Consider the following 25,386-nt stretch of genomic DNA (forward strand, 5'->3'; position numbering starts at 1 on the left):
ATCATTCACTCGCTCAAATACTAGTGACAAACATGGGTAGTCCACGTCAGTCATACCTGCTTAATAGAACATTTGTTAAATACATCAAGCAAAAAAGGTAGCCCGATGAACTAAAGCTATCGTTATACACGTTGTCTGGGGAGGGTCCCATCACAAGGATGTATCATACACAGTCTTATCTTACATTTCTGCCAGAAGCTGTTTTCAAGGCTGGAACTCATGACCTCCTGATCACATGGCAGCAACTTTACCAATTACTTCAAGACTCCCTTAAAATATTTTTAGGATAATATTTTAAGGGCTAGGATAATATTTTTACTTACCTACCAAATACAATAAAATAAGAAAGAAACTCATTTATTTCTTAAAAAAAAATACATTTTCCTTAACAAAGAAAAGGTAAAGAAAAATATCCTTCATTTTATTTTATTTTTCCTAATAAATTGCACACCATTTGCTTTTATTTCCCCCCTTAATTTAATAAAAACCTTTTCCCTTCAAATTTTCTACAATCCCCAATTCTCTCTCGTTTATGAAAGGAGTCTTCTTACATCAATAATTTTTGGTATTGGTAAGCATTAATTCTTCCTCTCTTTTTTTCCTCTCAAATATTCATTTCTTTACAATTTGTGTTGTGTTAGCTTATGTAACAAATGGTTTCAATAAAGTTTAATTGTGCTTAGGGTTATGCAAATTGTGGGCAAAAACATAACGGGGTTCTTGTTTTATTTTTTTATTTTAACTTTGGAATTAACTATCAATTTTTGCGAGGTAGGGATAATGTGTGTGTACATTTTAACCTTCCTAGACCCCACCTGTGGGATTTCACTCGATTTGTGTTGTTGTTGTTAACTTAGAATAAGCTAGTCTCAATTTATGTGGCACGAATTTTGAGAGTCAAATAGTTTAAAATTACTTTCAACAAAAAGACTTGTTTGAATTTTGAAATCTGAAAGGCGTCGCATAAATTGTGACCGAGGAAGTAGTATTTATGAATGTCATCGTTGCTTTAAAAATTTACTCATTTTTTGTATTATTGTTTGTTTTCTACAGGGTGTCGTTAGCGAATTGGATACTATATGATGCCTCCTGAGGCTAAAAAGAATTGTTGTGAATCTTTACCTCTCGATGTACTTAGCAACCTTCCGGAGAATGTAATTGATGTAATTTTGATGTGTTTGCCGTTAAGAGATGCTGTAAGGACGAGCATCTTATCAAACATATGGAGATATAAATGGTGTCGACTTCCAGAGTTGACGCTTGATGATACTTTTTGGAAAACTAAAAACAACTTAATATGCCATACGACTGCGATTACCAAGATTATCTACCACATTTTGATATTTCATGAAGGACCGATTACAAAGTTTACCTTGTGTGTTCCTAAGTCGAGAAGTTGTCCCATGATCGATGACTTGATATATTTCCTCGCTAAAAATGGCATTCAGGATTTTGTTCTTAAACTTCCATTCAAGGGTGATACATACGAATTGCCACCTTTGTTTTTTAAAAAGTTGCAGTTGAGGAATTTGACTCTCCAGAATTGTTTAATACTTCGCCCACCGACCTTTAAAGGATTTGATAGGTTGATTAGCCTGGAACTATGTGAAGTTACAATTACTTCCGAGTTGCTAGGAAGTTTAATCTCTCATTGCTTGTTGCTTGAGAATCTGGTGCTGCATATCGCTGACACGTACAGCAACCTCATTGAAATTAGTGCTCCCAGGCTGAGATCATTGTACTTCGCAGGCAGCGTGAGATCTATCTCTTTAAAGAATGTCCCTTCTCTGGCAAAAGTTTTACTTGCATCTAGTGATACAGACTATTTGGGGGCAGATAAATGGGATGTCGTGGAGTTCTTCGAGTCTTTTGAGCCTTTTTCTGCTCTTGAGCATCTATATTTGAATATGGTAAATGTTGCTTCCATACTTCATGCATTTTGAATCTTCTGAGCTTCATTTCGTTCTAATTTTTTAACATTTTCTTCCTAGATATTTGCTGCAGAAGCAAGTGAAGTACCAAAAAGGCTTCCCTTTAATCTTAACTGTGTCAAAAAGCTCGACATATGTGTTGATCTGTATCACTCGGTTGAGGTGTCGTGTACTCTTTGCTTGATAAGAAGTTTCCCATATATACAGTTTATGGATATTCAGGTACTCCTCTTTCTTTGTCATTGTCTTTTTTATTTTCATACTACTTAAATCATCAAAAAGTTTGGAGAATTGAGCTTTGTTAATTTTTCTTAGGAAGCTTTCTATAAATATGATATAGGAGATGATGAAGTAGAATTTCCCTCGGATTTGACGTTTGATCACCTAAGGGAAGTTAGGCTAACACTTGCTAGTGGCTCAATCATTGAGATGCAGCTTGCCAAACTTCTGCTAGCCAAGTCTCCCATGCTAGTCAGAATGCTCTTTGCATCGTGTGCGGCTAGAGGATATGTAGCAGTCAAAAAACTCGTGGCTGAGCTAACAACATTTCAGCGTGCGTCACCTAAAGCTGAAGTAGTCTTCATCGAAAGCTAGTACATGATTACCATCCTGTTTATTGATCTTCAGGAGTCTCTAATCGGACCATGATGTTTGGCTCAAATATTTTGCAAAGTTATAGTGAATAGCTAGAAAGTACTCTGAACATCAGTTTTGGGAACATTTGAATCTGGTTAGATGTTTTGACTTGTATGTTGCATAATATGTTAGTGCAGTTTGAAGTTTTCTTAGACTCACTTCTATCTTCTCGAGTTGATACCCTATGTGGTTAATATTTATTGTGGGCTTGTTGTGTGTTGTTTTTCTACTTGGTCATATCCGTATGCCTGACACGCTTAAAACCTCCTCTCGATTTGATTGACCTTTTTTTGTTGTAAAAAATAGTTTAGTGATTTTTGTGATACTCTGATAAAGCGTTTCCTACCAGAGACGACTCCATTCGCAGGGCTCAAACGCGAGGCCTCTAGTTAAGGATAGAGGGATACTTCCAACATAATTATGTGAAGTATACTTAGCAATGCTAAATATGAAATTATTTTTCAGTACATATAAAACTTATTGTTTGATGTCATCCATATTGTGGGAATAAAGCAGGTCAATAGCAGTGATGTCCAGTAAGTTGTCCGTTATTGAAGCACCATAACAGCTTTAAATTTTTGCTGAAGATTAGGATGCTCAACAAACTTCTATATTCTGGTCTGATCGTGTATTGTGATGGTGTTAAAGGACGATTTCCAATAGTTACATAAAAAAAACAGATGCCTTGAGGCTTGAACCAATTGATCTACAACTAATGGTGCACTTGTTGCAGTTATCTTGAGTTTGTGTGATCGGAGTTTGTCAGTTTGATCGTTTCTGATTAAGGTCGGTTTGCTCTGTTGGTTTAGTTTTCTTTTAACTTTCGGTCATTTCTTTACATGGCTTTAAATATATTTTTTCTTATGATTGGATTCAATATACGAGTAAAAGATCAAGTAAATGGTTTGGCATGTTTCTTTGCTTGACTGTTCTTTAAAATCTCGTTATCCATCTTGTTGTGTTAAGAAATACAGGATTTTTTTAGGTGTTAGAATTCATTTGAATCTAACCAGGACCAGCAGCAGTTCCTGTCAATTCCTTTTGTTTGTAAGTTCTTTTTTCTTCTACTTCATGCTGCAAGAACTGCAAGTGTTTGGTCCGATCAGTTTCTCATGTTGACTGCAACGTTTTGGGTGCTACGCAGAAGTTATATATAAAATCTTGGTGATTTGACATATACATTAGCCAGCATTGCTATGCAACTCCGTTTTAGTTTTCAACAAGGTATTCAAAGTCATTCATATGAGTTCTTGGTCATTCCTCAACTATACTCAAAACTCTTAACGACATTCTTGTACTACCACATTGAACAAATATCCCAACAGTTGCTAGCGTCATTCTACCAAAACGGCTAGACTGGATATAGCTTTTGTTGTCCAGACATTAACTCAGTTCTTTAGTGAAGGGCTAACCATGTGTTTTTTATCAAGTGCAACCATTTCATATTTAGATGGAATGTTGGATCTGTAGATCTGTCACACCTTAATTGACAATAATTGATATTGTCTGTCTTTTTTGTAGAAGATGATTTGATTAAATGACCCCTTTTAAGTCTTCAATTAGGTGGATGACCCTTCTATAACACTTTCTCTTTGGTAAATAAACTCATGTTATTACCAAAGTAAACTTTGTACCTCACTAAAGAAGATGGTTGCTAGACATATCATCCCCACAACCATCGGCATGAATCTACACAACTATAAACAGCAACAATAGCATGCTAATACAAACTGATCGGGGTAATAATTGTAGTTTTGCCGCACCCAAGGATGTGGCCTAGTGGTTGGGTTGAGAACTTGAGATCTTAGGTTTAAATCCTAGCAGAGACAAAAAAACACTAGGTGACTCTTCCCAATTTGTCCTAGCCTTGGTAGAAAGACACAGAGTTACTTGATATCTATTGTTGGTAGGAGGTGGAAGCGTAAAAGCTAGCCTGGACACCACGGTTATAAAAAAAAATTGTAGTTTCTCCAACCATTGGCCAATCTGCTACTACTTAGCAGTCTTGATATGCACCTCCTGTATGATCTGCCCGATTATATGAGTAGAATACTGCCTTTTGTTTTGGAGAACTCTTAACATTCTTTTCCACACATAGTAGGTTACTGCAGCAAGTACCATCCTATTACCTATACACCTCAGCCTTGTGTGGTCGTCCTTTGGCATATGTAACAGCTAACACAACAACAACAGCATGCCCAGTGAAATCCCACAAGTAACAACCAATGTATCTCATTATTGGGATAGTGTACACTGACCTTACCACTACCTCGAGTCAGCCTTAGCGTAAAGATCCACCGTTGTACTTTTGGGAATTGCCCTTTTATATTGATGTAGAGTTGCTTTGTAGAAAACTTCCCCATATTTACCAAATCGTTCATATCAACCCCTACTTGGAAGTATTTAGTACAACAACAACATTCCCAGTGTACCACATGGTGGGTCTGGGGAGGGTAAAATGTATGTCATCCATACCACTATCTCCGAAAAAGTAGAGAGGTTGTTTCTGATCGACCCCCGGCTCGGGAAGTATTTAGTAGCCTTAAGGATTTTTGGCCTGCTTTGGCACATCCACAGGCAAATTCATGTTCCTTCCATAGAAGCTACATATCCTACCTCACCCTTATTTATCCTGCTACATATCCTATCTCACCCTTATTTATCCTTCTTAGCACATACATTCCATAGTAATTTCCCAATGGCCAAACCAATCGATAAGACCTCAAACTTGTCCCTAAAATTCACTTAGGTCCCTAAACTAAGGCTTGTACCTATCAAACCTCTCAAGTGCTAAAATTAGTATCTATCAGGCCCAAAATGCTGATTTGGCAAGGAGAGTGTGTTACACTCTCCTTGAGCGCGTGAATGGGTCTCAAATGGTAATTTTTCTTCTTTTTTTTTTGGTAAAAAAAATCACATTTTAACTTATTTAATATATTTTTAATAATAACAAATTTTAATTTAAAGAAAAAAAGAAAACCAGCCCCCAAATCAGTCCCCCTTGACCTCCCGCCCCACCCCCCACCCCCACAAAGACCCCAGCCATCTTCTTCATTCTTAGCCATCTTCTTCACTCTTCATCTCTATTTTTTTTTCTTTTTAAATTCTTAACAAGTAACAATTTTCAATTAAAAAGATACAGTGAAAGTCATGAACTTTTTAGCATATTAATACATTTCTTTTGCAAATTTGATATATTTTTGAGGAGTAAATTTGATTCCGGCGAACTTCATTTTTTCCGGCTAACTTGATATGAATCTAAAATTACTTTATTGATATTATTAAAGAATTCAAATTCTAAGGAACCACAACACAAGAAGAAGAATAACAATAAATATGAATTAGATTGCAAAAGAAATAAGATTTCTAAAAAGATGTTGAATTTATTTTTTTTTAAGAAATGGAGAACAAGATGATAAGATGGAGCGGGGGTCGCGTGGGGGGTCAAGGTAGTGGAAAACATCCTTTTATTTTTCTTTTTATTATTGATTAATTAGATACTAAAAAAAAAATGGAAGATGGAGAAGATGGCAAGAAATGGAGAAGAAGAACAAGCGAGTGGGGTGGGGGTGGGGGTGGGGGATGTTGAAGGAGACCCCATTTTATTTTATTTTTTAAAAGAAATTTATAATTAATTTTTAATAATTATTAGATCCACAATGCCATGTGTCAGCTTCTAATTAGTCCTTTTTGCCACGTCATCACGTGTGAATTACGCACACTTGAACGTTCTGTTGATTGGGCAAAAAATGCTCAATTGGAATCAAATTGGGGGGTTTAGGGGTTTAATAGGTACATGCCTTAGTTTAGGGGTGTAAGTGAATTTTAGGGACAAGTTTGAGGGGCTATCGATGGGTTTAGCCTTTCCGAATTATACATAAATGTGCCCTTTAACATGGCCTCGGTTAGCGTCTATGTTCTCAAACTTTAGGTGAGTACAACTAAGCACATAAATTATCATAAAGTTGAACAAGAAGACGCATGCGTCCTACATGTCAAATCACGTGAGATTTGTCGTCCTACATGTCAAATCACGTGAGATTTGTCGCATAGGATGCATGTATTACTTGTTTGGGATTATTAATCTATTGTCAATAATCGACCCTCCTATTTGGGGGTGGTGAAGACGACGACTGGTGGGGGGAGGGGTGCTTTTTTTTGTTTTTTTTAATTAAGAAATTATTAGTAAATGATAATTAAATAGAAAATGGACAAATCAGCATTTCCATAATATAATTATTTTTTTTGCCATGTGTTTTTTTTCTAATTGATCAGTTTTGCCACATCAGCGCGTGTGTGTTGCACATACTTGAGCTTTTAGCTGATTGTCCAAAAAAGGCTAGATAGGATCAAATTTCGGATGGGTTTGGGGTCTGATAGCTACAGGCTTTAATTGAGGGGTCCAAGTAAATTTTCAGAACAAGTTTAGATGTCTAACGATGAATTAAGCCCTTTAGAAATAATAAACATGACATCCTATTAATGTGTGTGTATATATTTCTTCAACCAAAACCAATCCAGAATATCACAAATAGTTCATTAAACACCGCATTTTAAAAGAATAATATTCTACGTAACTCTTGATCTTAATTAGTAGTTCTAACGTAATTCTCGATACTATTGTTGATGAGTTAATAAAGTAGTTCTATAATCTTCTTCAAGGGAATTGAAGTGTTGAATATTATGCATTATAGATATTTAAAACTTATTTCTACTTAATTATTTATCTCCTATTTGATTTTTCATTTTTACTTATCACTTTTGACATATCAAGAAAAGACAATTTTTGTGTTCCTAGTTTACTCTTAGCAGGGGCCGATCCACATGTATGGGTGGGAGTGCACGTGCACCCGTTAACGTCGAAAAAAATTGTGTGTATATATATGTGTATATACGTTGAGAAATTGGGATATAGTTAATAGTGCACCCCAAGATTAAAGGCAGTGCACCTTGATTTGTTGGTTGAAGCCTGTGCTTCCATCCACACAACCAGGTCCCTGGTCGCACAACAGCTTATTTTTATTTTCAATACTTCAAATTTAAAAGGCTTATTACTAAATTTATAACAACAAAATTGCTGGATTGGGGATTCAAACCCGCAATCAATTCGTAAGGTAAACACTCTTTGACCATTGAGCTACCATAGCTAATTGTACAAAAATGTTAAAAGCTTCGTATTAGAAAGTAAAGTTATTAGCTTAAAACTCCTATTTGTTCTGTATATTTGTTTGTTCAGTACTGTTCATGTCTTTGGCGACGAATTGAATATGATAATATCCTTTAATCGACACCGAAAGTTTTTCTAACGTCTTAAGATAATATTGGTGCTCCACAATATTATCAAAAGCAACAAGCGTAAAAAAGCTTCAAGGTCTATTGTGTTTAAGCACAACGTACAAATAAAGCGTGAGATTTAACGAAAAAAAGTATAAAGGTAGAAAAGATATAAATATATGTCTAGTCCAAGACTAATAATATAAGCATGAATGACAAATATATGAACAAAAGAATTAATTTTTTTAATAAAATGAAATATCAATTGTTTATTCCTTCTTGACAAGGGAAAATATGTATCAGAAAGTCTCATTGACAAGGGAAAGTATGTATCAGAAATTAGAACCTAAGCTGCACGTTAAGTGAGGCGAGCGTTCAGCACATTTTGAGTCTTACTGCGAGGCTTATGTGCGTCTCTGACAACACTGGTGCACCCACAGACTTCAAATCCTGAGTTTGGCTCCGACTCTTAGCATTAATTGTTTATTCTCCAAACCAGATTCAAGACAAGATAGCAAAATCAATCAATAGGGGTACGATGGTAAAATAATCACATCGATAATTATTTTCTTAATAAGTGTGTCAAGTCAAAATGTGATAAGTAAAAGTGAACGGAGGGAGTACTTGTTAGTTGCTATGTGTTGTCTTCATTGTTTCCGTCTTCTATGTATTTGAATCTGTTGCACTTAAACCGAGGGTCTTTCAGAAATCGGCTCTCTCTATGAGGTAATATTAAGATTTGCGTACACTCTACCTCTCCAAACTTCACTTGTGAAATTTCACTAAATATGTTATTGTTGTTCTAAATAATTATATAGTGATGGGGATAATATAATTTTCCCCATTTTTAAAGCGTACATCAACAAAATTGTACTTTTAAGTTAATGGATTCCATCTCATATAATCACAATCAAACACATAATAACCGGGCTTACTTCCAGTATTAGCAATCTATTTAATTAATTTAGAGGTATATTTTCTTATTAATACATTTTTAACAATAACCAATTACAATGTAAATGTTATCATGCATCATACGTACAAGCTAAGGAATATCCTCTAGTTCAAATTACTACTAAAATATAGATAGAATAACTAATTAACATAATGCAAAACTTCTAAATTTTCTTTTTGAGTACTTTACAATTTCATTCAAAATATAATCAATCCGGTATTCGGTACACGTATTGTTCGGATTCGCACTAGAAAGAAAGTCCCATTCAATACTCGCGTTGTGGTCCAACTAAATTTGAATTTGCACCAAGAAGAAATTCTTATATCAGAGGATAAAACGTTTCCTAACAAAGGTGATTTCATACCCATGAAGACACAAACCCAAGATATTTGATTAAGGATGAAAGAATACTTATCACTCCACATGTACAACTATTACTTTGTTTCATATTACTTAGCTTGGCGCATGTTGACTTGGCACAACTCTTAGGAAAGCTTTTATTAGAGGTGTATTTTACTAAACTAACCTTAATAATGATATTTTAAAACTCTAAATTTGACTATTACTACTACTTTGTAGTTATTTCTTTGAAAGGGCAGTACGAGAAAAAACTAACAAAACTCTCTTGATTTGTTAAAATACAACAACAACAATATACGCGGTGTATTCCCACAAAGTGGCATACAGGGTAAAGTGTTACCGCTACCTCGGATAAAGCAGAGAGGTTGTTTACCTCCTGCTCAGGACAGATAACATTATAACCGACAAAAAAATATAAAACCAAACAATAAATTTGTTGAAATAAACAAGTGAAAAAAGGAAATTTTATTTTTAGTATAAGAGGTAAAGTAAAATAGAACGGACAGGTTACTTGTTACTTCATATATTCATGCTCTATCATCTATATATAACCCCCATATACTCATCAAGTGAAAAATACACACATAACATAACCCCCAGAAGAATAATTTCAAGAAAACCCTTTAAACCAATATGGTTTATTCTACCAATTCCAAAACCCTTCATTATCCTTCATGGAAATTCATGTTCTTGATCATCACACTCTCTCTTGTTCTTAGCTATGGTACTGCAACGAGATCAATGGCGATGACAACCACGACGATGACGACGACGATGAATTCGAAAGAGCAGGAAGAAGCTTTTAGGACATTCTCAGTACCTAATAAGGGTGACACTGGTGAAAAGAAAGAGATTGATGTCAAAGATAAAAATTTGTTCAATACTATGCTACCAAAAGGAATTCCTATTCCTCCTTCTGGACCATCTAAAAGGCACAATTAATTAGTCAATTTTTATGTGAATATTTACACCTAAAAGTATTGAAATATAGTAATGTATAAGAAATATATCTTATTAATTATGGTTTGATTTTTATGATATTTCATATGATACAACCATGCATGTATTTACCTAGTGTGGTAGCCATAAATTGGGAGATTTTGCACCTACATTAAATTTTAGAGCACATGCAAAAAGTGATAATAGATCGATCTCATCGTTAACGTTAATATTAATTAAAAAAAAAAATTAGATGCTTATGATTCAGTAGTAAGAGGCAAACCCGTATGCTAAAGAAGAAGAAAAAACGGAAGTACATGCTTTAGGTCAACATATATCTATGTCTACTGACAAAGCACGAAGAGTAATTGATCAAATTTGCGGACGTTCCCATGAGGAAATGCTTATGATACTAGAACTCATGACGAGCGTGTTATCCCATTTTGAAATTGTCAAAATCCATGAATTAGCTTGCCTTTTCTTTTTCATCTAGTATTCATTTGAGTAAATTGAAGGGGGAAGGTTTTGGTTGGCGTTAGCCCCCGAAATGAACAATGTCAAAAATAGGAACAAGCATGAATATTATTAGAAATGCCACCAAAAAAAAAAAAAAATCATATTCGAAAAGCATATTAGAAGACACGGATTAAATACACTTAGATTAAATGAAGCTGTAAGCTGAAATGTACAGCACAGAACCTCACAGATGCTGGGGTCCATGCAAAATAGAAGCTGATGCGGCAAATCTACAACAATAATAGGGCATCTTTCTTACAGCTAGCATTGATGCTCTTGAGAAGATTGGGCAGAAAGGTTGAAGAAGGAGCTGATTTAACTTTCCTAAAGTGCAAAGTAATGCTTTTTGTATGTCTTGAACCGGACAAATTTGGGATTATTTGTAATTGCTTTGGTTTTTTTTAATGAATGGGTTCACAGCCCCTTTTAAGGAAAAAAAAAAAAAAAACATGACATATTCTTATGAACGTGGAAAATCGTTAAAGTCACTCCTTAAAGATTAAAAACAAATGATTTACCCTCCATTATTAGATTTAGGACGTTGATCTTGATGATACTTGGCAAACACTTAAATGCAGTGTATACTATGTGTGATCAAGTTGATTGTTATATGCCACCTTTAGCTTGTGTTGTAGAAAAAAATGATGGCACTGAGCCTATGTTTTAGGCAGGCATAATACATAAACATGCACTTTAACTTGATCAAGCTGAAGCCAAGATAAAGATTTATGATAGGTATAATACATAAAGATGCAATTTAACATGACCACAGTTCAGGTTTATGACCTCTAAGCTGAAGCCAATTAGATAAAGATGCAACAACATAGGTTCAGTTGTTGATGCCGCACGATTTTCCTCAAAAGGCCTCACATCATTAAGAGATTCGATATCTTATATGTAGCTTTCCAGTCCTTTCAGCTATCAATGTGAGACTTTTGTTCGCACGCCCAACAGTTTCTGGCTCAGTACTGGTGCGATAACACCCATGTTCAAGAATACTCCGTATCATCCTATCAAAGGATCCCTAAATGCACATTTTGGTATATATGAATATATATTAAGGTAAAAATTGGAGTTCGGTAATAATTAATTTTAAATTAAAGTGGCAGTCAAAGAGTTGCTATGAAGTGGATCAGCATCTTTAGAAATGGCATTCAGCATCTTTATCTAACATTCTCTTTGGATCCCATATTACCTTCTTCAATCTTCAGTTGTTCGCTACTGAGGCATTTGTCTCTTGAAAAATGCTCAATACAGCTTGCTCCACCAGCCTTCAAAGGATTTGATAGGCTAATTAGCCTGGAATTACAATGGGTCAGAGTTTCTGGCAGATCTCTTGAAAGTCTAATCTCGAATTGCCCGTTGCTTGAGCAGTTGTTGTTGCATCATAACTTTTACTTCAACATCATTCAAATGAATTCTCCCATGTTGAGATCCTTGGACTTCATCGAAAGTAGAGGATTTATATATTTAGGAAGTGTCCCTCTTCTTGCAAAACTTTTGTTCTATTGTGCGGGATATCATGTGTTGAAAGAAACTTTTGAGTCTTTCCCTTTTCTTGAACATGTAAAGTTGAATGGAAATAGTCTCAAGGTAAATGTGTTGCGTTGTATCACTTCATTGCATGTTTTTGCACATGGGATATATATATCTTTTTGGCTTTCCTCTTAGTTCATGCATGTAGGAACAGGTGAACCACCAACGACGCTTCCATTTGATTTTAGCTGTCTCAGACGCCTTTTCCTTGTTGATATGTATCTGGGTGATGATTATGTTGTCTTGTGGATTATTTGCTTGATTAGAAGTTTTCAATATTTGGAAATCCAGGTTCTTAAATCATTTGAATCTTTCATTTCTCTTTTTCTTTTTATTTTATATATAGATTATCCTCGCTATGTTTAGATCTAGAGTTGGCTTGTTGATTTAACTTTTTCAGGAAATTGATGAAGATAATTTGTTCTCCTTTTTAATCGATCTATTGCGCGTAACCTCGCCATATTGCAAGTTAGAGCTACCATATAAGTTATGACTACTAGAATGGTAGAGCCCCCTTCATAACAAACAACATACCCAGTGAGGTACAGCCCCCTCCATAAAAAGTACTAAAATATAGTTGACCCCAATGCAGAAACCGATTATAGGATGGAAAACCAAAGAGGAATGAATCCAATATCCTTTCATTCTGCATGCAGTTTGTCGATCATCCATGGTTCCCAAACAAGAAGTCAGAACTGCATTAGGGAGAACATCAGCAAAGGGAAACTTGTAATTTAACTGGTAAAATATGTGTATTGAAGAGAAATTTTGAGTCAAAGGAACCCCAAAACTAGCTGAAATATCCCTTTTCTTTGACAAAGCTCAACTGAGAAGTAGAAAGAATAAATCTGCCTTCCTTGTCCCAAAACACATGAACAGCACTAGTCTATTCCGATTGAAGGGTATAAGTTATGCAAATAACTAGCATGAGGCTTATGCTAAGGTTAGGAAGAAGAATTACTTCTGGTTTTGTAGGCTCTTAAACAGAAACAGCCCCAATCCACCAGCTGCTAAGGTCACAACAAGAGGTACTCTGATCGAATTAACGTCTCTTGTCTTGCTTGTTCTTGCTTGCCGTGATTGTTCTCCCAGTCTGTCACGAAGAACATTGCTAAGGTTGTCCAATTGATGCATAATTTGGCGTTGTCCACGCGCAACATTAGATAGCTGTGTATCACAAACAGAATACGGAAGATGGTCAACTCAAAGGAGAAACTTGGTTATCTTCTGATATTTTACTTCGCAGTAACAGAAGGCAGTGCAAATAATTGACATTTGACAAGAACAAACATGATGATTGATTAATCATAGGCTTGCATGGAAAAAGCCTAGTGAAATAGTGTACCTCTTCCATAAGAGTGGACTCCTTTGGAATTAGCGAAGAAGAGGATGACGAATTTGGCATGATGGATCCGGTCAAGGAACCATTTTCTAAACCAGATATGAAGTAAGAAGTTGGGCCGGATCCATTACAAACTTCGGCTTGCAAAGCCAGACTTTGTGCGCTTGGAGAAGCTCTTTTGCTGCTTAACTTGGAATTAAGTTCTTCCATTCTAGATGTAAAGTCATTCATCCGATCATTCAAGGAAGAAATTTGTTCCGATAAATGTGTAACAGCTCCCTTATGAAACAAAGACAACAAAACAGGAAGGGTAAATCTCCTGAAGTGTCATGAAAGACGTGATGCATGAGAAGAAAGCAAAAGTAATATAGTGAAAAGAGCTTGAATATATTTCATTGTTGTTAAATGCAAAACCTGGTTTGCTAATGTTGCTGCTGAATCACTGTTTCTGTCATCAAACCTTCGACTATCAGTATCAATCTTGGATAGATTTCTCTCTGTGTGATTTGAATACGAATGGGACAATCCACTGCCAAAAAAAAAAAAAGAAACAGATCAAGAACATATCAACTTGGCGTCAAAACTTTTCCAGGACAAGATAGAATCTCATCGACTTCTCCTGTAGCTTCCACCCATCCCACACTGCCCTTACAGAGGTTTGTCCCAATAAGGATGAAGATCCATACAAGTTCTGGAAAAACTTCACATTTAAGATTATTGTTCATTCTAATTCCTGTCTAGGACATATCCAAATATGTCTCAGTCTACGCAACTCAACCATTCCAGAGCATTCAATGGCATGCCCTTGCATCTTTTACCTAAATTTTTAACATATTTCACTCTAACTGGGAAACTATCTTCATCCAAAAAAATGCATAAAAGCATAAAAGAAAACAGTTTCATATTATCAACCATGGTGGCATATCATTGCTAATGACTAAGAAAATGCTGAATCTGCTCATCTGTTCATTGTAAGAGTATATGGTTTCTCGGCAAGACATTCAGCCAAATTAGAGCAGGTCCTTGTATAGAATGCAAAGACTGACTTGCTTATGTACAAACCAATAAAGAGTTGAAGACCCAATCAAACAAGTTGATATCTGGGAGCAATCTATTCTATCAGAGTATGCATGAATACAAGTACAGTGAGACCATCATTGTTCTTCATTTCTTTTTTCACCCAGTAACTCCTGCAGCCACATTAGCATGTCCAAACCACAGGTTAATCATCCAGATGATTGGTCAAGTGGGCTAATTAGAACGAACGAAACTCCTCTCAGTGTTCACCTACAAGACTCTCCTCTTGTTTTCCCTCTTTATTAGAGGAGGAATTTTGCCATTAATTCATTTGCTGTTAAAAAGGCTAAGTGGCCTTCTATTAATGCCATTAAGCCACAAGCAATTATTGGCATGGGCAGGATATTTTTCAGCTTATTGATGAAGTCCACTATTTGACACCCTTTCTATATACAAGAAATGCAATGCACGCCTACTAGTTGATAAGGAAAAAATGGATAGAAGAGTACCCTCTTGAATTCTTGTTTCTCCATGCTACTCTATCTGCTGAGGCTCGAGAGAGAGCTTCTTTTGGGCTGGAGACGAGATCTTCATCTAAGCTAAGCTTTGTTTTCAAATCATCTGGTAGTGCCTGCGATAAATCTACTAAGCAACAGAAAGCCATGATAGCACATTAAGAAAAGCGAGGAAGCTAGCATACCATAACTTCATTCACAAGCTTCTCTAGTTGTATTTGCTCAATATATGTACGTGGAGTATATGACCCCTCCAGTCCCAGCTGATCAGCAAAAGATTTTACAACAAGGCGATCTCTTCCTTGGACCTAAGCAAAGTTAAGAAAATCTAGCATATTAGATGTTTAAAACAACATTCCCCGCCCTGATAATAAGAGACAACCAGTTAATCTGAATTATCAAGGATCAACAAGGAGATCAATTTTCAACTAATGCAGAGGACACCGATGTCTTAAAATAACACACCCCACAGTTATATGCTCCGTAGTTGATGAGTTAAAAAAATCAGAAACTACAAAATGAATGATTTACTTCTCTTCAAGATAAAAAGAGAAAAATAATACTCACTTTGCATTTCCTTTGGATTAACAATTTAAATATGTTACAGTTAGACAATCATTGGCATATCATGCAGAAACCACTAGAGCTAATAGATAAAACTGTCATGCCTTAAGAAGTCAGAACTCAATGCAACTTTCAAGCTTTCCTATTTTATGAATTAAATAACTTGCTAGTGAGGCATTGGTTCCCTCAATGACAGAGTGATCATGATAATTCATGCAATAGAAACTAAAATCCAAAAGAGTCTTAGCAAATTAACAAGGATTTCTTTCTAGCTTGACATCCTTGCCAACAGAGGTTAAAAAAAACAAGAAGATTTTAGCATGTCTATATCTTAGCAAAGAGAAGAGAGTAAAACAAGTCTACTACCTGAACATAATGCCGATTCAGTTGCTCTAGCCAATCAATTTTCACGCAAACCTTTTCATCAGAAAATACGTGACTGCTTCTTTTGAGTATTGTCGCAATTGTGTATCCCAGAGCCATCAATCCACCAAGAAGCTTCACACTAACTTCAAAACTGATTCTTGGCGATATTACAAATGGAGTATCAGTGACCCACTCCTACAATTCAAAACCAGTTTTAAGTTGTCACCGTCAAAACTTCAGTAGACCAGCTTTTTACAGGTACAAATAACCCCTGGCAAATTAGTTGATCAAGAAAAGCTGATATACCCAAGCACCACCAGATGATACAACAACAACAACAACAACAAACCCAGTGTATTCCCACTTTGTGGGGTCTGGGGGGGGTAAGATGTACGCAGTCCATACCTCTACCTCTGATGAAGTAGAAAGGCTGTTTCCGAAAGACCCCCGGCTCAAGTTACGAGATATCAAACAAACACATAGTACAGCACAGAAGCAGATGACATAACATAAAATAAACCATGGAGTAGAAATTACTAAGATTGACCACTACAACCTCAAGTCTCTCAATAAAAGATATGATCCCAAGAAAGAATCAGAACAAAAAAAAAATATGGAGACTGAAGCTACCAGATGCAAAATTCTTTCCATTTGAGGACGGAAACATTTCAAGAATTTACAATGTTCACAACAGGACAGGAGGCAGGGTAATTTTATTTTTATGATCTCTACTACTATCAACCTCTTCTATTGATTTGAGGAATTGAATTCCACACGATCTCAATTAAATCTAAAATGAATGGAAATCGTCTGAATTTCAAACTGTTGAAAGGCAAAAAAGAGAGTGAAATGAAAGATATTCCTCTTGTTGGTACTTCTTGCTTGAAGATCCGAGGTTATAGGATTGGTTCAAACCTCAAATTCATGAGAACCTTCATCTATTTTATTGGAAGGCTGTAACATAAAATATATTGTTCAATAATTGTGCCAATCAATCCCATCGTATTGGATTCTTATATTGACGTACAGCAGATGCAACATAAAATGAGCAAGTCTTTGGCACTCTTCTCCTTTTTAAGTTGTTTGACCAATGGCATTAAAGTGCTAGGTCATTGATGTCGCTTATAGGAAACATAAGGTTAAGAATGCAATTAAGTAATCCTTCCACCACCTACATTGAGTTGTAATATATGGCGAATTTCCTACAAGAAACAGAGTTATTTAAGAATGATTAAGTGGTATAGCTTCTTCAACACATGATGCAGTTCATCTTGCTACATGACTAAGACTAGCCAGCCATATACGTCGTCCACTACGAGTTCGCGACGCAAGCTTCACAAGTTGAGTAAAATCACCTAGCTATATTACTTTCAGAACTTACCCTAAATGCAAGCTGTTCTTCCACTAGCAAACAGAGGTATTTTTTAACAGTTGGCCATCACTTTCTCTAAAGTACTGATTAATGTAGAAAGACACAAACCTCAAACATGAGACTGTATTTTCCATCTTTATTTCTCATCCTCAGATATGACTGGCATGTCTCTGGATCTTCACCAGGTGGCAGAAGGTATATGTCGTAAGTTTGCTCCGTACTTTCAGTGTGTTCTTCGGATAGGACAGACCTGATTTGATCGACTTTCACGTCCCTAAAAGACTAAAGATATAAGCGGTTAGATAAGCCCTTTTTCTTTGTTTTAATATTTTTCTAATGTTATTTGTTTTTACTGCTAAAATTTCCCATGACAGGAAACCAGAAGTGATATGAACTGTTAATATCCTTACCTTTAGAATGTAAGTAGGACTCTGAAATCCAGTAAATGGATTAAATTTGTTGATAATTTTTATATGTGCAGTCTTGAGATCTGGTTCAATAAAAGCCTTGTACATTGGATAAACCTGCAGTAGATATCATCGTTGGAGAGTGAGTAAAGAGAGTTTTATATGTGTTTTAGCCAAACTTACAGAGGAAACAAACCGTTTCAGATATTTGATGGATTATCTCCGAGGGTTCCTGCCCGGCACGTTGTATATCCCGTAAAACCCTTTTTACAAGATCAAAGTGCACTCCACCAGTCACAGATACGCGAAGATCGAGAAAAGGCCGCAACTTTTCACTCAAAGCATAGATACCTTCAATAATCAGAATGCGGGAGCTAGGTACTTCAAGAGTCCTGCAGTAAACTTAATGTTGTAAGTTCAGATCATATACTAATATGCAACACATCTTAAATAATTAAAAGAAAAAAGGCATCTCCCAATTTGAGCGAGAGCCGAGAAGGGCACATTATTCAATACAAAACTGATAAGAACAACCAACACTACTAAAGAACTTCAGAGAGGACAGATCAGCCAAGATAAGGGGGCAACAGACCACTGTAAGCCTGAAGGATTGAGCAAGAAAGGAGGAGCAACGCAAGCCTAGTTGCAAAAAAAAGAATGACCAGACAGCTGTGTAATGAGAAATCCAAGTTAGTGTGAAGAATCTGATGCCAATTAAGTAGCAATTAGAGGTCTAGGGGACAAGCACCTTCTGAGAAGACCACAGAGAAGAAAAGGCGAGCAAAACGAAACTAGCACAGCATAAAGTTTTACAAAAAAAATTGTAACAGAGGTATCCAAACCAACTCTGAGTACACCTCAACTATTCCACCAGGTACTCATACCAACACATGTATTGGGTAACTCTGTCCGCCATTCTTTCGCATAGGCAGATGAGAAGAACTCATCCAGTGTTTTTGTCTTTGCTGGAATTTGAATGGTCTTTCACCATTTGCACTCACTTCATTAACCACTAGGCTATAACTTTAGGTATAGAATGCCATAAGGTAAACTGATACAAAGATGAACAGGTAATGAGGTTCCACATTTACTGGCATGGACTTGATTGTATCAAATTTAGGTATGCCAATTCTACAGATAAGTTTCTGTTTGAATCAGAGCAATGAAGGTACCATTGTTCCAAAGATTTTTTTTTCTTCATGTAATAGAACGCAAAATTATAAAAAGCCCAAGGTCTGGAGGCATTTTCCATTTAAGCATTCAAACATAATATTTCTGGAGCAAACAGGTAAACAAACTTGCAGTGGTTTCGTGTAGCAGCTTGTATGAAAATGTAGAACATGCACATATAAGTATAGAATATTACATGAATAAGAAGCAAGGAGCTGAACCTGAATCCTATGCGAGAGCTAGATTTGAAATCATATATTGGAACCTCAGCCGGCTTCCCGGCCTTCAAATCATTGATGTTTTTTAGCAATGTATCATAGTCTGTAAGCCGTGGATCTGTTTCAAAGGGAAAAAAGGACCTGGTAAAGCACAAATCATCTAGTCTTAAGTTATTCCATAAGTATTAATGACACCAATGTAATCAGCTATGAGGAAATTGGATCTCAGCCCAGATTCTTGCACAGAGTGTTTATCTTACATTAAACATGCACATGACTATATTCCACGATTCGAAGAGACACCGCCTCTTGCTAGTACATAATTGAGATTTAACCAATATATTACGGATCCAGCTACTCTTGGAAATATGTTTTGTGTTACCAAAACAAAAAATATTAGATCATTAGCCGAAAGAGGACAGCTCATTATTCAGTAGATTTTGAAGCATATTTACCACGGCTTTCCGAAGGAAAAATAAAAAGGACACAACGAGGTCTTTAATAACTCAAATTGCCAACGTAGTGAAGAAAATTTGAATGAAAATTCCCTAAATTACTCAACAATTAGAAGCTGCATAACATCTGCGCCTCCTTGTCCCTGAAACTGGTGTGGACTTGAAATTATAAGTCGAAGAACAGAATGCAAGTGAAATTCTCCTTCTGTTAATGTATTTTTGTACACCCTAACAAAAACAAAGAAAAGAGGTATTATTCATTCTTACCATCAAAGTTTCCATCAACTATTCGACTAGCATCATTGTAATTATCCATTGAGATAACTGCAACACTAGGCATGAAGCTGAGTATTTTCTCAGTAAACACAGTTTTCCCCGCTCCGGAGGGGCCAGCAACACCAATTACTATCAATCCTTCATTCTTTTGAACCAACAATTGGCAAGCACGGATTACAACAAAGAAACCTTTCTCAAATGACAAATTATCAGGTATCGAGACAATTTCATATCGATCACTGTTCTTTCTCTTGACTAGTCGAACCTGGTCCTTCAAGAGACCAGCTCTCCGATTAGCAGATTCAGCATTACTAGTATCTTTAGCCATTTACAATAAACACGATGGCGAATCTGAAATTACAAAATAACCCGTATAAAGATCAGAAAGAGAATATTATAGATCCAGTATAAAGAAAATGCCAAAATGATGCAATTCACAACCACGGACCCGGCAAAGTTTCTTATCTAATATTGATACACAGAAGATAAAGCACTGGGAAGCATTACAACATAACACATCACAAAATATAGTCACTGCTTACTTTTAATCACAGAAACTCCAATCATGACTTGTAAAAATTGTTTGTTAGTTGAATTCACTTGAAATCTCCAATGGCTTAGTTGCATCAGTGAGACATGGATAAGCGGAGAAGAGAAACAATAATATATGGCTTGCTGCTATAGCAGATTGCTAGTCTCGTATATGTTATTATCTGGTGTGCTAATACCTGTTGTTTCGTATTCCTTAACTACTTCTTTTCAGGACTGTGTTTGTCTTGAGCCGGGGGTCTGTCGGAAACAGCCTATCTCACGCTGAGGTAGTGGTATGGACTGCGTACACTTACCCTCCCCAGCCACCAGCCTTCTACATGAATAAAACAGAATATGCCATAAAAGGTTAAACTTACCTCTGCATACTCTGCCAAAACTGTACGAACTAACTAATATAGTTATTAGTAAGTTACTCGTCCATTCAGACAAACAATAATGCTGCCGCCTGTCGTACTGCATTTCTACTGAAGACCACATATCTAGCTTGATGCAATTATCAAGGAACAAAATACATACATTTTCCTGCAAACTCTGGTACAAACCAAGCTTACAACTATTTTAAATAAAGACAAATCTTTAAGACAGAAAACACTAAAACTCAGACATTAGAAAATCAGCAATAGGATCAGTTTGATTTTCCAATATATTTGCTAGCATTAAATTGAAAATTCAACACCAACAACAACAGCATACCCAATGAAATGTGTACGCAGACCTTACCTCTACCTCACGGGCTTGTGTACAGCAAATCAAAGTAGGTATGAATAGGGTAAAAACAAAATGAAGAAAACATAGCCACTAGTTGAACAAAACAGTAACAGTAACAAAATAGTGCGATAACCGAAACACAATAAACACAGATGATGATATGAAATCAAAATTGATAGACTACAAGAATAAGGCTAATACTACAGCAGACAACACCCCCACTGCCTACTAACCTTCTACCCTAATTTGCAACCTTTACACCCTCCTATTAAAGGCCATGTCCTCAGTAAGCTGAAGTTGCGTCATGTCCTGCCTAATCACCTCTCCCCACTACTTTTTTGGCCTACCTCTACCTTCCTTGTATCCACTATATCCGAACTCTAGAACCTCCTCACGGGGACATCTGCGCTTCTCCTCTTCACATACCCAAACCATCTCAACTTCGCTTCTCTCATCTTGTCCACCACGGAAGCCACTCCCACCTTGTCCCGGATATCCTCATTCTTGATCCTATCGCTTTTAGTATGCCCACACATCCATCTCAGCGCCCTCAATTCCACAACTTGGGTACCCAGCCATTAATGTTTGTTAAAATTGAATAAAAGAGGTATCTTTAATCAAACCAAAATTCACAGGCAACTGATATTAAAATTGCAGCAGCAAACTAGAACATTCATCTAATTACAAACCCTTTTTACCTCTTTCCAATCAAGACATTACAACAACAACAACAACATATCCAGTGAAATCCAACAAGCAGGGTCCAGTAATAGGCAGACCTTACCCCTACCTCGTGGAGGTAGAGAGGCTTTTTCCGGAGGACCCTCGAGTAGAGCAAATCAAAGTAGGTATAAAACATAAAAACACGATGAAGAAAACATAGCTACTAATACAAAATAGTGTGATAACCAAACACAACAAACAATAGAATCAAATTAACACATTGCAACTAAGAAATTCAATCCTAGCAACATTACTAGATTAAGAAAAATAAAAGAGATCACCCATTTAACAAAACCAAGAAAGAGAAACAAGAAATACTCAGATAAGCAAAACTAAAATCCTTAGCCAAACAACACCAAAAAACAATCTTTTTGAATACCACTAGTTTCAGTAGCAAAAAAAGTCACAAAACAAGAAAACCAACCAAGAAACAGAAAAACTAAAATCCTCAGCAAAACAACACAAAAAAAAAAAACTTTTTGAATACCCTTTAAGATTCAATAGCAAAAAAGATGACACAAAACAAGATAACCAACTTCAGCATTTAGCCAAGAAACAGAAAAACTAAAACCCTCAGCAAAACAACACTAAAAAAACAATCTTTTTGAATACCCTTTCAGATTCAATAGCCAAAAAAGACACAAAACAAGATAACCAACTTCAGCATTTAGCCCAAAAAACACAAGTAAAACAAGAAAATACAATGGGAAGCCAATAAATACAAAAACAAAAACAAACACAAAATATTTGAGATTAACAAAAAAAAACCATATCAGTCATTATACAAGAAGTTCAATTCCAGAAACATTAGTTAAAAAAAGATCACTCATTTAATAAAAATCAAGAAAGAGAAACAAAAACTAAAATCCTCAACAAAACAACACCAAAAAAGCATTCTTTTTAAACACCCTTTCAGATTCAACACCAAAAAATAGCACAACAGAATCAAGAAAACCAACTTCAGCATTTAAGCACAATGGGAAGCCAATAAATAGAAAAAACAAAAACCCCAAAAAATATTTGGAATAAAAAAATATATACACATATATATAAGCCATTGTTACAATTTAAAATAGCAAGAAAATACTAACCAATTTTTATGGCTATATGATACAGTAGGGGGTTACTGCAGCTAGTTACAGCTTACAACTTTTTTGGCCGTTTACTTCTTCTACACAAAGGGTTCAATTTATATATGTTTGTTTTATTTTATTTTATTTTTTAATTTTTAAATGTTTAAAAAAAATTATTTTTATTTTTGGCTTTCGGTGTATAGAGATATTTTAGGTAAAATGTGAACGAAAGTGAATTTCCAGAAGGTGTTGGCAAATGGGAATTATGGAGAGTTTGACACGAAATTGAATAGGGGAGAGTCCAAAGTATTTATTATTGCTTTTTTATATATCATATAAAAAAATATTTATTATTGCATCCAATAAAAGAAATTGGTATTTTTGTTATTGTGAAAATGAAATAAATTTATGATAGAGTTTAACAGTATTTTTGTCCTTTTTTTCAAAAAAATTTATTCGATTTTTTATATTCATATTGAAGCCTCGATTGATTTGAATCGTACATATTCTGGGGTGGGGCTCCAATAGAATCGGAGATTTGAACTTGAAACAGCTAATTAAAGATGAAATAGTTTCGATATTTTCTATTTTTTAGTCATTGATAAAAATTAATTTTAGTCTTTGTAGTATCTGACTAAATTAATTGAATCTTTAATTACTTAAATACTTCTATTTTTATATAAAGATAAATCTCATTACTATTGAAATAAGATTACTTAATTACTCCTCATCTCATATCTTTTCAATATTACATAAAAATTTAGAAAATTGCTAGTCGAATACACTGTTAGCCGAATACATTACTTTTTTTAATACATTGTGTTGTTGATATATAATATATAATATCAGACAAAATTCAATGTATCATCGCATAATTAATTCACGATATATAAGTTAGTAGGTTAGTTATCATGTATTATGATTATAATTAATTTAGGATGCATAAGTTAATCCATGATACATCATCTCACGCACAAGTTTCTTGAATACATTACTTTTTGCATATAAAATTTGAGATAGGATTTAATTATATCAAAGAGATGGAATATTATGTAGATATAATAATATTATTAGTGTTGTGACGTAGTTATTTTTTATTTTTTTTATGAATATTCATAAATTTTTAGAATTAATAACCGTTCTTCATTGTTTAATTACATACGTATTATATGAAATAATATTGTTACTCCATATTTGAGGCTATTGTACTTCTAAAAATAATTCGTCAAACATAATATATTACCTACAAGATACATGAGAGAAGTGAGACTGAAATGATTCGGGCATACGAAAAGAAGGTGCATGAATGCGACCGTTAGGATATGAGAAGTCAATTGTAGCAAAAGTTACGAGAGGTAGAGGTGAGTTCAAAAAAATATTAAGGAAAATTAGACAGGATGTGACACAAATATTAACTTCAAAATAAGATTTAGATAGAACGGTATAGAAATCGCATATTAATTAGTCGAGTGTGGTCATCCATTAGGTGGGCAAGGCGGGGGCTTGCCTATATTCTCTTTTCCTTGGTAATCGCATAGTTTTTTTGTTTTTTTTTCGGTTAACAATCGCATAGTTTTTTATTCTTTTTTGTGTTTCTACTATTGTTACTTCATATTGTTTTGTATTTTTGAATAACTTTTCTTTTTAACTCGACGATCTATCAAAAAAAAAAAATTCTATCCCCACAAAGTTGGATTAAGGTTGACATATTTTACTTTCTTCAAATTTTATTTGTAAATTATACTGGATATATTTTTATTGTTGTTTACCTACATAAAAGGATCAAAAATATATCGTTAAATTAATCGAAGATTGAATGTAACGATTCATATTCCATGACAAACAAAATAATATTCTCTCTCTTTAATTTTACCTGTCACTTTTTGATACATTGCACCCATTAAAAAAATAATGATTGGTATAAGGACTTTATCATATTACCCATAGTTATTGATTGTTGGCACTGGAAAAATGATTTGAAGAATATCTTTTTTTTTATTTGTTGAAAATAACAAGTAAAAATAATAATTAAATTAGAAAAATAGTGATAAGTAAATCTGAATGGAGGAAGTAATTTGTCAATAATTGAGGGGGGAAAATTGTTATTCTCATTTGTTGTAAGTGCCTAGAAGAAAATAATTTATAGTAGTAATATTTTAAGCGTTCAGAATTATTATTATTATTATTACTAGTCAAGTATACATATTTTACACGTGTGTATGAAGATAATAATAAGTGTATATAAAAGAATAAATTTCTATCATTTATATCGAACAACATAACTGATCCTGCCTTTAAAAATCCTGCTTTTACGAATCAAATCCATTTAAAGTCAAAGAAAAGCTTACCCTTCAAAAGATCTCATATTTCTCTCTTTTCATACTGATCACGTCAAGATACGTAAAATAAGATTTCATTTCATGCATCTTCTCATTCAAGACAAATAATTATAAATTATAAAGATATGGACAAAAAAAATAT

The 25,386-nt window shown here is 34.9% G+C and overlaps 2 protein-coding genes across 10 annotated transcripts; one reads left to right on the plus strand and one right to left on the minus strand.

The window, feature by feature from the left end:
* Window positions 1-414: 414 nt before the first annotated feature.
* LOC107852759 (F-box/FBD/LRR-repeat protein At1g13570) lies at window positions 415-2,783 on the plus strand. Its single transcript, XM_016697804.2, has 4 exons — window positions 415-571; window positions 1,054-1,910; window positions 1,992-2,153; window positions 2,247-2,783. The coding sequence occupies exons 2-4, from the start codon at window positions 1,080-1,082 to the stop codon at window positions 2,523-2,525; spliced, it is 1,272 nt and encodes a 423-aa protein (XP_016553290.1). The 5' UTR covers window positions 415-571; window positions 1,054-1,079; the 3' UTR covers window positions 2,526-2,783.
* Window positions 2,784-12,551: 9,768 nt separating this feature from the next.
* Window positions 12,552-23,059, minus strand: LOC107852748 (inorganic pyrophosphatase TTM2). Of its 9 annotated transcripts, XM_016697787.2 has the most exons (15): window positions 20,815-22,912; window positions 20,578-20,714; window positions 20,392-20,465; window positions 19,841-20,200; window positions 19,122-19,236; window positions 17,927-18,122; window positions 17,734-17,847; window positions 17,432-17,605; window positions 15,952-16,146; window positions 15,207-15,329; window positions 15,016-15,137; window positions 13,904-14,018; window positions 13,493-13,768; window positions 13,109-13,314; window positions 12,552-12,842 (listed from the first exon to the last, which is right to left on the minus strand). In XM_016697787.2, exons 4-15 carry the CDS (start codon window positions 20,175-20,177, stop codon window positions 12,812-12,814), a joined length of 2,004 nt encoding a protein of 667 aa, XP_016553273.1. In that variant the 5' UTR covers window positions 20,178-20,200; window positions 20,392-20,465; window positions 20,578-20,714; window positions 20,815-22,912; the 3' UTR covers window positions 12,552-12,811. The 9 variants fall into 9 exon arrangements, with proteins under 9 accessions (XP_016553273.1, XP_047255382.1, XP_047255381.1 ...); XM_047399426.1 differs by lacking the exons at window positions 20,392-20,465; window positions 20,815-22,912 and adding an exon at window positions 22,924-23,029; XM_047399425.1 differs by lacking the exon at window positions 20,392-20,465 and having other exon boundaries at window positions 20,815-22,904.
* Between the last annotated feature and the right edge of the window lie 2,327 nt (window positions 23,060-25,386).

This window comes from Capsicum annuum, chromosome 11 (genome assembly GCF_002878395.1).
Source record: "Capsicum annuum cultivar UCD-10X-F1 chromosome 11, UCD10Xv1.1, whole genome shotgun sequence".
NCBI lineage: Eukaryota > Viridiplantae > Streptophyta > Magnoliopsida > Solanales > Solanaceae > Capsicum > Capsicum annuum.

Excerpts from the sequence above, each read along its gene's own strand:
- LOC107852759 (XM_016697804.2), top strand. The coding sequence starts at position 1,080 with ATGATGCCTCCTGAGGCTAAAAAGAATTGTTGTGAATCTTTACCTCTC. Across the intron at positions 1,911-1,991 it reads AGCATCTATATTTGAATATG|ATATTTGCTGCAGAAGCAAG; the intron begins GTAAATGTTGCT and ends TTTTCTTCCTAG. Across the intron at positions 2,154-2,246 it reads TACAGTTTATGGATATTCAG|GAAGCTTTCTATAAATATGA; the intron begins GTACTCCTCTTT and ends AATTTTTCTTAG.
- LOC107852748 (XM_016697790.2), bottom strand. The coding sequence starts at position 20,177 with ATGGCTAAAGATACTAGTAATGCTGAATCTGCTAATCGGAGAGCTGGT. Across the intron at positions 17,848-17,926 it reads TCCATCAAATATCTGAAACG|GTTTATCCAATGTACAAGGC; the intron begins GTTTGTTTCCTC and ends TATCTACTGCAG. Across the intron at positions 16,147-17,431 it reads AATACAGTCTCATGTTTGAG|GAGTGGGTCACTGATACTCC; the intron begins GTTTGTGTCTTT and ends TTTGAATTGTAG.